This window comes from Triturus cristatus, chromosome 1_1 (assembly GCF_964204655.1).
Source record: "Triturus cristatus chromosome 1_1, aTriCri1.1, whole genome shotgun sequence".
NCBI classification, from domain to species: domain Eukaryota; kingdom Metazoa; phylum Chordata; class Amphibia; order Caudata; family Salamandridae; genus Triturus; species Triturus cristatus.
The window spans coordinates 61,421,324-61,436,614 of NC_140579.1; the positions used below are offsets into that span (position 1 = coordinate 61,421,324).

A 15,291-nucleotide genomic window follows, 5' to 3' on the forward strand; every position below is an offset into this window, starting at 1 on the left:
CTCCCTAAAACTAGCACATCTTGCAGGGACTCACTCTGGCTTGCACACATTATAAAGAAGAGATTCTTTAGTTCTCCCTAAAGTAGATAAACGTCAGACCTTGTTGCATTTCAAGCTGCAGCTCCTTTCTGGACAGGGATTTTTTGTAAAGCAGAATGAGGGGCTCATTATAATGTCCCGCTTTTACAATATGCGCACAGATAAGGCAAACAAACTGATTCATAATTTAATTTAAATTAACAATATCAATCATTAAGGTCTTATAATAGAGAATCTATGACAACCAATTATTTATTTACTTGACAAATCGTCACAGCCTGCATATTAATCTTTTTTTTTTTTTGATAAAGCGCCAGAAAGCACAAAGTACCAAGGATAGTAATTATCGCTGTAGAACCGCTATGGAGCGCAGGTCAGATACACTAACCAGGTTTGTCAATGATTTTACCTCCTGACTTTAGTCCTTTAAGTTTCAATTAACCACAAGAGTACAATTTTAAAGCCCCTCCCCCCAGGATCTCAGAGGAGGCATTAGAGACAAACTGGGTGTCAGGCAGAGTCCAGTCCAGGCATAGTTGCCACTGATCAACTGGGCAGTTTCAGAAAGGTTTCTTGTTGCTTGAACAGGTCAGCTTTATAACCCTTGCAGTCCACATCTTTGTTCTTGGTAGAAGAGAGAGCAGGCCCAGTCCTCTAGGGATCTACTCAGGCAGGAAAAAGGCAACTTTCTAAAAGTGCAAAAACAACAATTGATAGACAGAATGCAGAACAATGTCATACATTCACCCCAGTACAGAGATCTGGGCCTAAATCCATCGTTTTTTTGCTCACCATGCCATTCCAGTTTGAACCCAGCCATATGCAAATCAGTCTTGACCCTGTGCCTCATGGGAACAGTCCAGCCCGAACTTTCTAAAAGTACCTTTTCCTTAATAGTTATACAAAATGTGATTTTATCATTAAATTGGAGTTTGAATGTCTCTTACAAAGAGTTCTTGAATTGTTTTGCTATCTGCTCCCAAACAGCAATTAGCCTTATTAGATGTAATAATGTAACCCAGTGTTTTACTATGGAGCAACCAGCCGTGCTACAGTGAAAATAGGTGTAGGACCTTTTTCACTGTACTGACATGTTGAACAGTAAACCTTTACCTGTCCTACTTTTAAATATGGTGTACAGTGCCTTATGGATGATAAGGCCTATGTGGAGGGGTCTTATTGATGATAAGGCCTACGTGGAGGGGTCTTATTAATATTTATAAAAAAAGATTAGGTCGGTCGAAAGGAGTTATTTTGACAAGACGCATTTCTAGTTTAAAACTACGCGGCCAGACTACAATGGTAAAAGACACAATTGATGGACGGAATGCAGAACAAATCAAAACATTGACCCCCAGTCAAGAGATATGGGTTAAGTCCATCATTTCTTTGCTCACCATGTCACCCCAGACTACAATGCTAAACCTGGAGACCTGCTTAATAGTGCAACTGTAGTGGTTGACACAATGTCTGCTGCAGTCCAATGGTAGCATTCAATTTACAGGCCGGGGGTATACTTTGTACCATTCACTAGGGACCTATAGGGAATTAAACAAACCAATCAGTTGTATACCAATTTTACAGTGCCCAAAGGAGGAGTACAATCACTTTACTACTGGCTGGCTGGGGCAAAAGGCACAAGAGTTCTGTAGCCGGCAAAAATAAGGTGCAGCAAAAAATGAAGCCTCCTGCTAGCCAAAAGCTATGGTAGACCAATCGATAGCCTGCAAAGATGATAAAATGTGGAAACTTTTCTTATGTCTATTGTGTAGGGTATGCCTGGAGCAGGCCTACTGTCTCTGTGACAGCACAGGCAACAAATCCAGTTCAGAAGTGGTATCACCGGGTTCAAGTCTTGAGTCATCAACACAAGTTTCGGTGTGAAATCCAAATGTAATCTACCACCTTCTTCACGGCGCAAAAAGGTTAAAAGTAAGGGAGGGCAGGGGAACTAGAGAAAATATAAAATCTTTAACAAAGGAAGGGCTGACATGACTACAATAAACTCATATGCAATAGAGAGTGTGTCTTCGATACATGGGTAGGATAGAGGTTGAAAAACAAAAAAGGTTACGACCTACACAAATAAGTGCCCATATCCAAACTCTATATGGCCTTACAGAAAGAAATGACCCAAGTGTGTGGGAAACCAAAGATTATGTCAGGTTCGAATAACAATCCAATAGTTTTCTAGTGCTCCCCTACAGTCTTAGAGAAATAAAGATTGTAAACGTAAGTAACTAATAAATAGACTAGCACTAAACACCTTTACGCTAAGACATTGAACGACCTAAAAATCCTACCCATATTTGCTGAATTAAGTTTGCAGGGGTGTAACTAGTTGGGTTGCAAAATAATGTCCCAGGTCAGGCGTAGTGGAGGGGCTAACGGGAAGGGGTGACGGTGGGTCAACCAAACTGACCCAATACCAGCAGAGCACCCAATGGGATAGAGGAGAAAGGCCAATTAGAAATATAAAAACGTGTATATTACTTAATTAGAGAGATTAGACAAACCAAATCTTACCTCTAAGTCTGGGCACAAGGACAAAGAAACCACTGCCAACGGTGATAAGATGACAACCACCGAGGGAAAAAATTATCCAAACTAGATCGAGATCCCTGATATTAGTGCTTCGTGTTGTGCCCACACACCCATTCTCTCAGGTATACTACAGGAGAGAGAAAAACAGATGTCCACACTGTGAAACAGTGGTAAGGGGAAAGTCTTCAACATGAACACAGATTCCTACAGAATGAAGAGATATCCGTAAGGGAAACCCTTCAAGATCCCCTTGAAATGCATAGGAAGACTTCTCCCTTATTGCGCCCATGAAATCCAGTGAATAATCCCCAGATCATGACAATGGGCAGGTGCCTACTGTTCACGGAAAGATAAAGAAGGACCTCCAACCAAGACCCTAACTAAACGGTAAAGCCTCGGTCTCAAAAACTTGCAGTGGCTGAAGAAAGGAAATAAACACACCGCCTCTCCTTCCATCATAATGAGAAATTCCAGATCGCTCGGTAGCTGAAAGAAGCGCCCCAGAGCCGTTTACACTGCCCGCTCTCTCTCCGCCCTGCACATGCCTCATGCTGAAGGCAGCTCCTAAACAGGTCACTGACACTGAGCCCGCTCTATGCTGCCGCGCGCTGCGCTTCCTACGTGCTGACAGCGGTATGAACGGGAATGAACGGTGGACCATGCGAGGAGAAAGCGCTCTCCCTGAATAAACATGCCGCGCTCTCGCTCAGACCTCCCACTCTGTTTGTGGTCCCTTTACGCATTTTGTTATCCAAAAAATGTATTTCTGAGCTTCCCGCGGCAGCACTGTAAACAACCGTTCAGGACTGTGGCTGGCCCGGAGGCGCTTTAATACCACTAGGCGCTACACACGTGACATATCAATCACTCAGAATAAAGGAAAATCTCATGTCTGACTCCGTTTTGAATCTTTCAGCTCAGGTACTTTGATCCCTTGATGCTACTGCCCCTTAAATGATCTATTTCCCAAAAAGTGACCTTGCTCTCTGAGCACGCGCAGTAAGAAGCGACATATCCCGGGCATGCGTAGTAAGCATGTCACTTATTGTCAGGGCATGCGCAGTGAGACACGACACGTGGCTTTCGGGCATGCGCAGTGAGACATAGCAGTTAACTTGCGAGCATGCGTAGTAGTGATACACGATACTTATCTTCTGGACATGCGCAGTAAGTAGATCTCTATAGGCAGCAGTAAGTGCCACAGTGCCCAGCAGGGAGAGGTTTTAATGAACTTCCAGGCTCCTCTCTCCAATCACTTACTCGCTTTTATTCAGCCGGTAATCGCAAGATCCCAGTGAAGAGCCGCCCACGAGATACCATGGAGGTGAGATCGGCTTGATATAGTTTGTCGGTACTTAGGGCTCATCACTGTCTGTGCCCCTCTGACAGCTTACCTCTGCCCCCAGTGTCACTTCAGGTAGGGTTAACCCCCTCCCTCCAGTGTCACTTCAGGTAGGGTTAAAGGCCACCCAGTGTGACTTCAGGTATGTTAACTCCCCTCCCTTTAGTGTCACTTCAGGTATGTTAACCCCCCCTACCTTCAGTGTCACTTCAGGTACGGTTGACTCCCCAGTGTCACTTTAGGTAGGGTTAACCCCCTCCAGTGTCACTTCAGGTACTGTTACCCCCCCTCCAGTGTCACTTCAGGTAGGGTTAACCCCCCTCCAGTGTCTCTTCGTGTGGGGTTAAACCCCCCCTCTTCCTCTAGTGTCGCTTTAGGTAGGGTTAACCCCCCTCCAGTGTCGCTTTAGGTAGGGTTAACCCCCTTCCGGTGTCACATCAGGTAGGATTAACCCCCCTCCAGTGTCACTTCAGGTATGTTAAACCTCCTCCCTCCAGTGTCACTTCTGGTAGGGTTAAACGCCCCCCAGTTTCACTTCAAGGATGTTAAACCCGCTCCCCCTTCAGTGTCACTTCAGGTATGTTAAACCCCCTTCAGGTACGGTTGACTCCCCAGTGTCACTTCAGGTAGGGTTAACTCCCTCTCCCCCGGATTCACTTCAGGTAGGGTTAATCTCCCCACTCATGTCACTTCTGGTAGGGTTAAGCCCCCTGCCAGTGCCACTTCAGGTAAGGTTAACCCCCCTCAAGTGTCACCTCAGATAGGGTTACCCCCTCTACAGTGTCACTTCAGGTAGGCTTAACCCCCCCGACCCTAGTGTCACTTCAGGTAGGGTCATCACCCCCCCCCCCCCCCCGTCCCCCTCCAGTGTCGCTTCAGGTAGGGTTAACGCTTCAGGTAGGGTTAGCCTCATCCAGAGTCAGTACAGGTAGGGATACCCCACTTCCAGTGTCACTTCAGGTAGAGTTAACCCCCACTCCAGTGTCACTTCAGGTAGAGTTAACCCTCACTCCAGTGTCACTTCATTAGGGTTACCCCCCCCCCATTCCCGTGTCACTTCAGGTAGGGTTTAACTCCCCCTTAAGCGCTCATATTCTATATATTCCTATTCCTGAAGCTCTACACACTCCCTTACCTCTGCACCTCTTCGTGATTGCACTGCCCACACCAGTGTTCTTAACACACACACACCTGAATGGTGTATTCTTTAACAGATGATTTCACACTCACTCCTGTTACAATTCACTGATTCAGCTTTTTTAACCCCAGTAAGACACATAACTGCAGCATGTTTCTCCTCCTCCTCTTCCTCCAAAGCTTGTGCCTTGATCACCGGTGCACCTACACTGTACACTCTTTCGTACTTTGGAAAAATGTTGTTTGCAACATGAATATGGTATCCTCCTCTAACATCCAATGACTGTCCTGAGAGTTTGCGGAGTACACTAACGTGGCGCAGAGGAAACGCCGGGAAGACGAGTGAGGAGTACTCTCTGCCACTCGGGTCAGAGAAATCATATTGTGGTTTTTGTATACCCTGGAAGGAGGACTAAAGAAGATTAGTGATTGTATAGAAGTCTATCTCAAGCAGTAGATTTCTGGAATAGAGAGATATTTTACAAGCCCTGACGGACGCATCATATCTGACGAAACACGTGTTGGCTATTTTGCTACCTGGAGAAGATTGTACATGTAAAGGAAGGATGAATAGTGCTGGAAATATCTCAGGAATCAACATCGGAGTTGAAAGAAGATGGACTGGACTTCGATTTCACAATACATACTGAATGGTGCTCAGGATAACTTGCCTTTTTGTTATGTATGACTGCCATTGTCAGCCTCCATCACGAGTAGCAGAGTCTAAATCTAGTTATTCACTATGGTAATATAGGAACAGGGGGAGGCGTTCCAGGCGTCTCTATCAGCACTCTCAAATAGCCTGTCAGTGCAGTGCTGGCTTTAGTTTCCGTTTGGGAGCAGAGGCTCACGAGGAGCAGGCCGGGAGATGCACAGAAGGCGGTGGAGGTAGATGGCAAGAGGCTAACTTTTTAAACATTTGAGGCTGGGAGTTGAGGCTGTTATGGCTGTCTCCACCATTACCTCTAGGTTCCCCATTACCTCTAGGTCGCTTGTCCTCGACCCACTCCTTGAACTATGAGGTGCCTATCCAGTCCCAGGAGCCAGGGGCTACAATAAAGTACCATTCCCTCAGCGCTTCCTGTTTTGTTACCTGTCCTGCAGATGCAAGGCAGGGAATTCTGAAGTCGACTTCCACCAGCGTAGGTGATGTTATTCTCGCTTCTGGGCTCGGAGAAAAATTCTCTACCTATGTTATGTTATATGATTTTTGTATAGCGCACGGATGCCGCAGCAAAGTGGCGTCCCGGCGCTTTGGAAAGAAATAACACAACACAACAGAAAAAGGTGGAAGAGATGGGCCTAAATAGTGGTAAAAAGGAAGGTTTTGAGTGCCTTTCTGAAGGAAGCAACTCAGGAATGGAGCGCAAAGGGGCAGGCAACGAATTCCAGAGAGTAGCCGCCATCACTGAGAAAGAGCGACCGCCCATCCTAGATTTTTTGAAACGTGGCACAATGGCCAAATTAGATCCAGCAGAGCGAAGAGCTCTGGCAGGGACATAGTGCTGGATAGTCTGTGCAAGGATGGGAGGGGAGGCTGCTTTGAGAATCTTAAAAGTTAAGCAAAGAGCTTTAAACTTAATTCTCTGCCCCACCGGAAGCCAATGGAGATCCTGAATAGTCCGACGGGCCGAGACAAACTTCGGAAGGCCAACAAGCATCCTAGCTGCCGCATTCTGAACTCTCTGAAGACGAGATAACTCGGCCTGATTAAGGCCCAGAAACAGGGAGCTAGCATAATCTAGTCTGGTAAGAACCAGGGCTTGGACAATAATCTGTCTGGTCTCCGCATCGAAGAACTTAAAGATTGGTCGGAGACACTGCAGGGTACCATAGCAAGTGCCGGCCACACGTTTTGTGTGGGAAGTGAAGGATAGCTTATGGTCGAACCACACCCCAAGGTTTCTAACCTCAGTCACAGGGGAGGGGACGGGGCCAAGATCACAGGGCCACCACTGATCTCCCCATAATTCACTTTCCCTACCAAAAATAATGACCTCGGTCTTAGAGGCATTAAGTTGGAGCCGATTGTTCGCCATCCAGCCAGCCACAGCTTTTAGAGCTGACTGAAAGGTGGGGGCATCCATATTGGAGTCGCCATTAAGAGCCACCGCCAACTGCGTGTCATCGGCGTATGACACTAAGGAGAGACCAAAACTGTGGGCTACCTCCGCTAATGGCTGAACGTATAGGTTAAACAAGGTAGGGCTCAGGGCCGACCCTTGGGGAACACCCTGGAGTATGGGGCGTGAAGCAGAAACAAAAGGGGGTGTGGAAACCTTGAAGGCTCGATCCTTAAGAAAGGAGCGAAACCACTCAAGTGCCACCTCTCCGACTCCTGCTTCCATCAGGCGATGTAACAGAATCTGGTGAGACACCGTATCGAAGGCGGCACTGAGATCCAAAAGGATCAGTGCCGCCGTCTGACCCAGATCCAACAGATGCCTGATGTGTTCCACCACAGCCAGGAGGGCAGTTTCTGTGCTGTGGCCTGCACGAAACCCATTTTGGGAGTTGTCCAATATATTTGCTTCCTGCAGGTGAGAGGATAGAATAGCATTCGCATGAGCTTCTGCTAATTTGGCTGGCCAAGGAAGAAGGGAAATAGGTCGGTAGTGTTCGGGCTTGGTGGGATCAAGGGCGGGTTTTTTAAGAATTGGAATAACCGTCGCCTGTTTCCAAGCTTTAGGAACACTGCCCGTGCTGAAGGACAAATTAATAAGGCCATGAAGAGCAGGGAAGCAGCCTTCAGCGAATTCCCGGAATTGAAAGGGTCTCATGGGGTCATCCGGGGAGCCGGATTGAACTTTAGTCGTCAAGGCAGAGAATTCATCCAAGGTCGGACTAGGAATAATCAGTAATGGTTTATGAACCAGTGACGTAGGGCTAGTCTCCGCAATAGGAAGCTGGGCGAATGACTTATAGATAGCCTCCACCTTTTCGACAAAAAATGAGGCTAAGTCCTCATGTGGTAGCTATGCTGGTTGGGAGAGCATAAACAAATCCCCCTGGCACCCGATGGTGTCAATAGGAACATAATTTTAATGAAAGTCAGTCTGATATGACTTGTCTTCCCTCGGCTATGTGAGTGTTGCTGAAAGAGCACTCTTTACGCTTATAGGAGCAGGTCTCTTTGTTCATCGCTACTTCCCCCATTATGTTAGGTAGAGTTTGTATGGCTCAGATAATCGCTTGTAAGGGTTTCCAGGTGGTGGAGTAAGCGTGTAGATGTTGGGTGTCAGACCCTGCAGAAATTAGTTGAAGAGCCATGTCTTTAGCTTCTTGTGGAATTCAAGAAGTGAGGAGTAGGCCCGGATGTGTTGGGAAGTTTGCGAGGGAGAATGTGGCTGAGTGCAGGTGTTTTGTGGGTTGGTAGAAGTGCAGGCTTTTATTCAGGTATGCAGGTCTGATGTTGTGCAGCACTTTGTATGTATGCATGAGGAGTTTGAATTGGCTGCGTTTGTGGATGAGGAGCTAGTAGAGCTCTTTGAGGCGTGGTAAGATGTGGGTACACCGTGAGAGGTCAAGGATTCGTTTTGCTTTGGCATTCTGGAGGCAGTGTAGGAGGTGGTTGGAGCTCCTGGCGTAGAGTGCGTTGCTGTGCTGTAATGTGCTAGTGATGAGGGATTGCATGATAGTGTGCCTGGTGTTAAGAGATAGCCATCTGAATATCTTGAAGTCCTGAGAAGAATGTGGAAGAAGGAGGAGCTGACCGCATTGACCTGCGATGCCATGTTGAGCTTGTCATCCAGGATGCTTCCTAGGTTTCTGACACGGTCAGTCAAGGTAGAAGTTTATCCAAACTGCGAAGACCACCACCTGGAGCCCTGTGGAGAGTTCTTGTTCCCAAAGATCAGCACTTCCGTCTTGTCGGAGTTGTCATCCAGTCTGCTGCGTTGATCATGCAGTTGGAGAAGTTGCTTCTGATGATGGTGGACTTGTCTGTCACAGACAGGAGAAGTTGGATGTCATTGGTGTAGGATATGATGGTGATGCCTTTAGAGCTATGATGTTGGTGACCAGGGTCATGTAGCTGTTGAACAGGGTTGGGCTGAGTGAAGAATCTAGAGAGCCTTCACAGATCAGCTCCTTGGATTCTGATTTGTACGGTGGTAGTCTGAATTTCTTTATTCTTTCTGTGAGAAAGGATCCTATCCAGTTGAGGGCTGGTCCTTGAATGCCTATCTTGTAGAGTCTTCTGATGAGTGTGTGGTTGGAGACTATATCGAAGACTGCGGAGAGGTTGAGTAGGATAAGGGCTATGGCTTCTCCTAAGTCCAGCATAGTGCAGATGTTGTCTATGAGTGCTGTTTCTGTGCTGTGGTTGTCCTAAATCCTGATTCGGTGTGGTTCAGTAGGTTGTAGTGTTCGAGGTGGCTGGTGAGTTGTCTGTTGATGGCCTTCTCCATCACTTTGGCCTGTAATAAAGCAGAGAGAAGGAATGGATGTTGTTCAGCTCACTGAGGTTGGCTGATTACAAATAAAATTTTATTAAGGTGGGCATTGACTGATGCATGTTTCCAGACTTCTGGGAAGGTGGCAGATTTGATGGAGATGTTGATGATGTGAGCGACAGCACTGCTGATTGGTGGACATCCCACATTGTATATGTGGTGGAGAGATGGGTCCGTAGGTGCCCCGGAGCGTTATGTTTTCATGATTGCTGCAGTATCTTCTTTGGTGAGAGTTTTCCATTCATTCAGTCATTCGTCTCTTTTTGTGGTGCTCAGGTGGATGATCAGATATTTGGGGTCTGATTTTTGTTCGGAGTTGCTGTAGAACTTTTCTGTTTTGCTGTGGAAGAAGTTTGATAACTTGTCGTCGAATTCCAGTGAAAAAGTGATGGTGCTGGCTTTGACCTCAGGGTGGTGAACTTTTGATGATTGTGACAATCTCCTTGCAGCTGTTGGAGCTTGCCTCTAATCGTTGGGTTAGTGGCCTTCTTTTGGTGACTCAGAAGTTGGTGTGAGCATCTCAGTGTGGCCTTGTAGGTGGATCTGCATTGTCGTTGGTTCTTCATTTTCTTTCTAGCTGCTTGAGTAGCGTTTAGATTCTTGGAGGTCCTCTGTTTACCAGCTGGCTTGTTTGTTGGTTCTTCTTTGTTTGTTGCTTTTGATGGGCACAAGAGAGTCTGAAAAGTTCTTGATCCATTTGATGAAATTGTTGATGTCCGTGTCGAGGTTATTGTTGGTGTTGAGTTAGTCTGTTTGGAGGACGATGAGCCAGTCTGCCTCTGTTACTTTGTTCCAGCTACGGCTGGGTAGGTTGATGCTTGTGGGTGCATTGTCTTGCGCTGTGGTGATTACAAAGTTTATGATGGGGTGGTCAGTCCCTGTACGCAGTGAGGTGGTGTTTTAGGTGATCAAATCACTGATAGTGAAAATTGGATCCAGGGTATTTCCTGCAATGTGAGTAGGGCCTTGATACTTGAGGCTCTGCGCAACACAAAGATATCTCATCACACAGCCTCAACACTCCTTCACTCACCAAGCACACTACTGAGATCTGAGACCTACTACATGAACATTTGCTGGGCATTCTTATTTTTTTCAAGGAAACATGAATGAACCTTTGCACCAGACATTGCCACAGCAATCTCAGACGACTACAAGATTGTTAGACAGGACCTCCAGAGCAAGCCCAGAGGCAGAGGCGCCATCATACTCAAGAACACAATCCTCTGCTTCACCACCACGGACTCCACCGCCAACTATATGGAACACTTCACTTTCAAGCTTCACACCATAGCCAACCTCAGCCTATTAGGAACCCTTATATGCAGACCTCTGAGACCCGCTCCAACTACATGTGCAATTTCACAAACTTCATTGTGCCCCTCATCATCGATGCCAGCACATTCATCCGCCTCAGAGATCTCAACTTTCACCTAGAAGACCCCACTGACCCATACTCCACAGCTCTCTTACAGACCCTCAGAAACCTAGGGCTCCCCAAGCATATTACCAGACTGATCTATGCCGCTGGTCATCTCCTGGACCCAATTTACACTTCCCTCAGCTACATCACAGTCAACAATACAGTACCATTGACCTGGACAGACCACGGACTCATCATCTTCAGTGTTCGCATCCTATAACACCCAAAACCTCACTTCATTGGAACTGCCTGCCGGATCTGGAACAAAGTCACAGAACCCGACTGGACCACCATACTCACCACGCTCAACCTGAACATGCCAGCAGCCTACCTACTGCCATCAGAAGGTTCAAAAGATGATTAACTTCCTGGGCCAACGTTCTGGCCCTCTTAATTCTTGAGCAGAAAGGCATCACCCCAAGACCCAACCCAACGCAAGCTGGTACACAGCAGATCTCAGGCTGACAAGAGACACTGCAAGCAACTGGAGAATGGGTGTCAATTCACCCAAGACATCGCATACAAAGACAATAGCTGATGCCAATTGACAAAAGTACAACTACCACAGACCATATCAACGCCTGCACAAACAAGAGAAAGGAGATTTTCACCACTGTCAAGGAGTTCACCGCCCTGCCACGTGTCTACAGCTGTAATCCCCTCACAAGACCTCTGTGACAAACTCTGAATACTCCAGCAACAACATTGCCACCATCTATGGAAACTTTGGCCGGCAACCAGACCCCATCACCCAGGTCGCCCAACTCCTCACTGAGACTGGGGACCAAATACTGACTGCCTGGATCACCATCACCCAGACTCAATAACTACTACCATAATGACAGACTACTCGGGCTCCTGCCGACTCCTGCCCAGACCACATCTTCACCAAATGACTCCTTCCTAACAGCGAAGTTCTAACTACCAACCTCAGTGCCTCCACTGACTTAGCCGATATCCCAGACACCTGCAAACCGTCACTCCCCTGCTCAAGAAGCCATCTGCCACACTCTCCAACTACAGCCTCATCTCCCTCCTACCATACCCAGCCAAGGTCTCAGAGAAGGTAATCAATCTATTCCTCATTGACCACCTCAATAACCATCAACCCTTTGACATCACTCAATAATGTTTTAGGCTCAACCAAAGCATGGAACTGGCACTCATTGCCCCCACAGACAACATCCGCATGATTCTAGATAGGGGAATCTGTGTCCCTCATCGTCCTGTATCTTTTGACAGCCCTCAGCAACATCTCACACCCTATCCTCATCATGCATCTGCATGACTTCAGTGTCCAAAGACCACCCTCCACTGGATCTGCTCCTTCTAAACTGAGAAAACACAAGTTGGCAGTCTGGCACTGTATTTCTCAGTAGCCTGCAAACTAATCTGTGGAGTGTGACCTGGTCAGTGCCGGTCGCTCCACCCGCCGCGTGGCCCACCTGCGTGTGCCTAGTCCCCGTTTGCCGCCGCCACTGCCGCCACTGCCAGTAACTGTTTCTTGGATTGTTATTGTATTTTATTTAATTGTATTGTGCCAGTACTCTGTTTCTCCCGCTGTTGTGCCCCTGACTGTTTGCCTGCTATCGCCGTTTTCCTCCCCCTGTTTGTCACTGTCGTGCGTGCCCCTGATTGCATTTCTGTTCTCTCGGTTCTCCCGCTGATCCACCCCGCTCCCTGCCGCTGCTCCCCCGCGGCCCCACCCCCGTTCCTTAAGCCTCACCTCGCATCGCTCCCCTCCCCACTCGCCACCCCGCTCCCGCCTCCCAGCTGCTCCTCCCTCCCACTGAGTACTTAAGGTGGTGTCCGCGAGGCGGGGAGCTGTGGCCTGACCTGACCTGGTCAGTGCCGGTCGCTCCACCCGCCGCGTGGCCCACCTGCGTGTGCCTAGTCCCCGTTTGCCGCCGCCACTGCCTCCACTGCCAGTAACTGTTTCTTGGATTATTATTGTATTTTATTTTATTGTATTGTGCCAGTACTCTGTTTCTCCCGCTGTTGTGCCCCTGACTGTTTGCCTGCTATCGCCGTTTTCCTCCCCCTGTTTGCCACTGTCATGCCCCTGATTGCATTTCTGTTCTCTCCGTTCTCCCACTGATCCTCCCCGCTCCCTGCCGCTGCTCCCCCACGGCCCCACCCCCATTCCTTCAGCCTCACCTCGCATCGCACCCCTCCCCACTCGCCACCCCGCTCCCGCCTCCCAGCTACTCCTCCCTCCCACTGAGTACTTAAGGTGGTGTCCGCGAGGCGGGGAGCTGTGACCTGACCTTGTTAAATGGTAGCGGCAGTTTCAGTCGATAACCTTTCAAATATTGCCCGGCGGTAATCGCCTCTCATACCACTCGATAATTTACCAATGAAAGAGGCAGGCGCCGGAGACTGGAAGGCAGGAAACAAGGTTTTTATCCCGTCGGAGCAGAACACATCAGATCAGACAGCAAGGTATCGTCACAAGGTGCTCTAACTGCATCTCTGAGGCCTGGCCTCTTATACACAGGTTTATGACTTTATTACAGGATTATTGTACATGGCACATTCTTGAGATCGCCTTGATGTATGAAAGAATATCCCCTGAAGCCCCGGCTCAGATCCGATCCCACACATAGCTACAGTAGAAGTTCCCACCTCACCCGCAGTAGGAGATGGCTATCACGCAGCTGGACATTCCGCCAATTCCCGGGGATGTGTGCAACCGGCCGGGTCTCAGGGGGTAGGGGCTTTGATCCACTGTAATCCCTTTGATGTGGGGTGTTTCCCTTACAGTAGGGGCAATAAACTGCATCCGCAGGGCTAGGTGATGGCCTGGGATCAGTTCGGACAATGGGGCGCAGAGGAAGGGGATTATCAAAGAGAGGCATGACCATGTATGGGATGTCGGTCGGGCGTGGGATGCGGTTCCATGGCAGGGTCGCGCAGAAGGAGAGGGTTTATGGCCCGTGTATGAGAGAGCGGGGGTGGCCGGCGCGTGGGGGATGCTTGCAGCGCCAGGGGAATGTGCTGGCGATCGACAATGAGCGGGGAGAGAGTGGGGTGCCTAAAATGGCGGCCGTGCGTTCGCTGTGCGTGGCGCTGGGGAGGGGCAAGATGGCGCAGATAATGTTCAGTTACAAGCTAAATTTCCACAGTCCTCCCTTTTAACATATCTCGCCAGCTTGTCTAGTTCGGATTTATCCCCATAATGCTACGAACTTCCACCTCATAAAGAGCTTTCATCCGCTCTGCTTCAAAGTTCAAAGTCTTAGGGCAGATGCAGTTCATAAAAAGCGAACATAAAGGTGGCAGACACTGAATCCCCAAGCAACATCCACATAGTATCACAACCGGTATTAGGATAAATGAAAACAGCCTCCATCCCCAACTTTTAATAGTGTCCCAAAACCAGCTCCCAAGTGACCATCCTTCCTGCTCCTGATGGACCTCTGCGGAAAGTCTGTGGAGGTGTTCAAATACTTTGTAGACTGAGGGTGAGTTATCCGGTACGTTGGTACAACAGCTGGGCCCAATGATGCGGCATGCTCCTCCACGATCAGCCAGAACCACATCTAGAACAAGGCGGTTCTGAAGAGCCACCAGGCGGACAGCCTGAAGCTCGGCGGTGTTGTTGGCGAGGGCGCCAGCTGTAATGTTCATTGCTGTTTCAACTGCCTGGGTTAAGTGGCGGATGGCACGGCTGTTTACCATTGGACCCCAGAGTGGAACAAGTCCCTTTACTGCGTCCAGGAACTGTGCTCCGGTGGAGTCGGCTTGTACAATGTCTTTGGCACGTTTCTGTCGGTGATGGTTTGCTGGAGCCACATATGTCGGGGGAAGGACAAAAGCGATGTAGCAGGTGCCTCCCCAACCTTTCGGGAGCCAGGTGTAGGCCTTAGTACCACAGATGAAGTACATATTCGGGGAGGCAACAAAGGAGGGTGGATCGACTGAGTCCAATGTTCGGGTGATGAGGCAGGAGCTGTGGCCCACCAGCTGCGCCCCCAGGCCTTCGAGGCACACAAATCCAGTGATGTTGATGACGGTTAGGGCCACTGTCAGGGTGGCGGCCGTTCGTTTCCGGAGGTAAGAGAAGGTAGGTCTGGCTGGGTTGTTGAACACTTGCATTTCAACTCGTTCTTTGGCAGGGATGTCAATGTGAAAGGAAGTGTTTGACCTCAGAGGGCAGAAGAGGGCAGAGGTTTTTCCAGTTTTGTTCAGCCAGAACCCATGGTAGAAGTGTGACACAGTTTTGCCGGAAGTGGCATTGTTCTTGTAGCTCTCCTGCAGGAGGATTAGCCAGGCGAGGCAGGAACCATGGACAGAAAAAGGTGAAGGGATGAAAGGGATTGAGTGTCCAGTGGCATGTGGTAGCAATCCAC

General features: G+C 48.6%; 1 protein-coding gene across 2 annotated transcripts in view; it reads left to right on the forward strand.

The window, feature by feature from the left end:
• Positions 1-3,740: 3,740 nt before the first annotated feature.
• The window catches only part of LOC146869405 (uncharacterized), a 109,091-nt gene continuing 97,540 nt past the window's right edge, over positions 3,741-15,291 (forward strand). Inside the window, exon 1 of one of the 2 annotated variants that reach the window (XM_085599756.1) lies at positions 3,741-3,907. In XM_085599756.1, coding sequence (XP_085455882.1) covers positions 3,902-3,907 — 6 coding nt within the window. In that variant the 5' untranslated portion in view covers positions 3,741-3,901. The remainder of the gene's footprint in view (positions 3,908-15,291) is intronic. The other variant, XM_085599758.1, reaches the window with a different exon arrangement.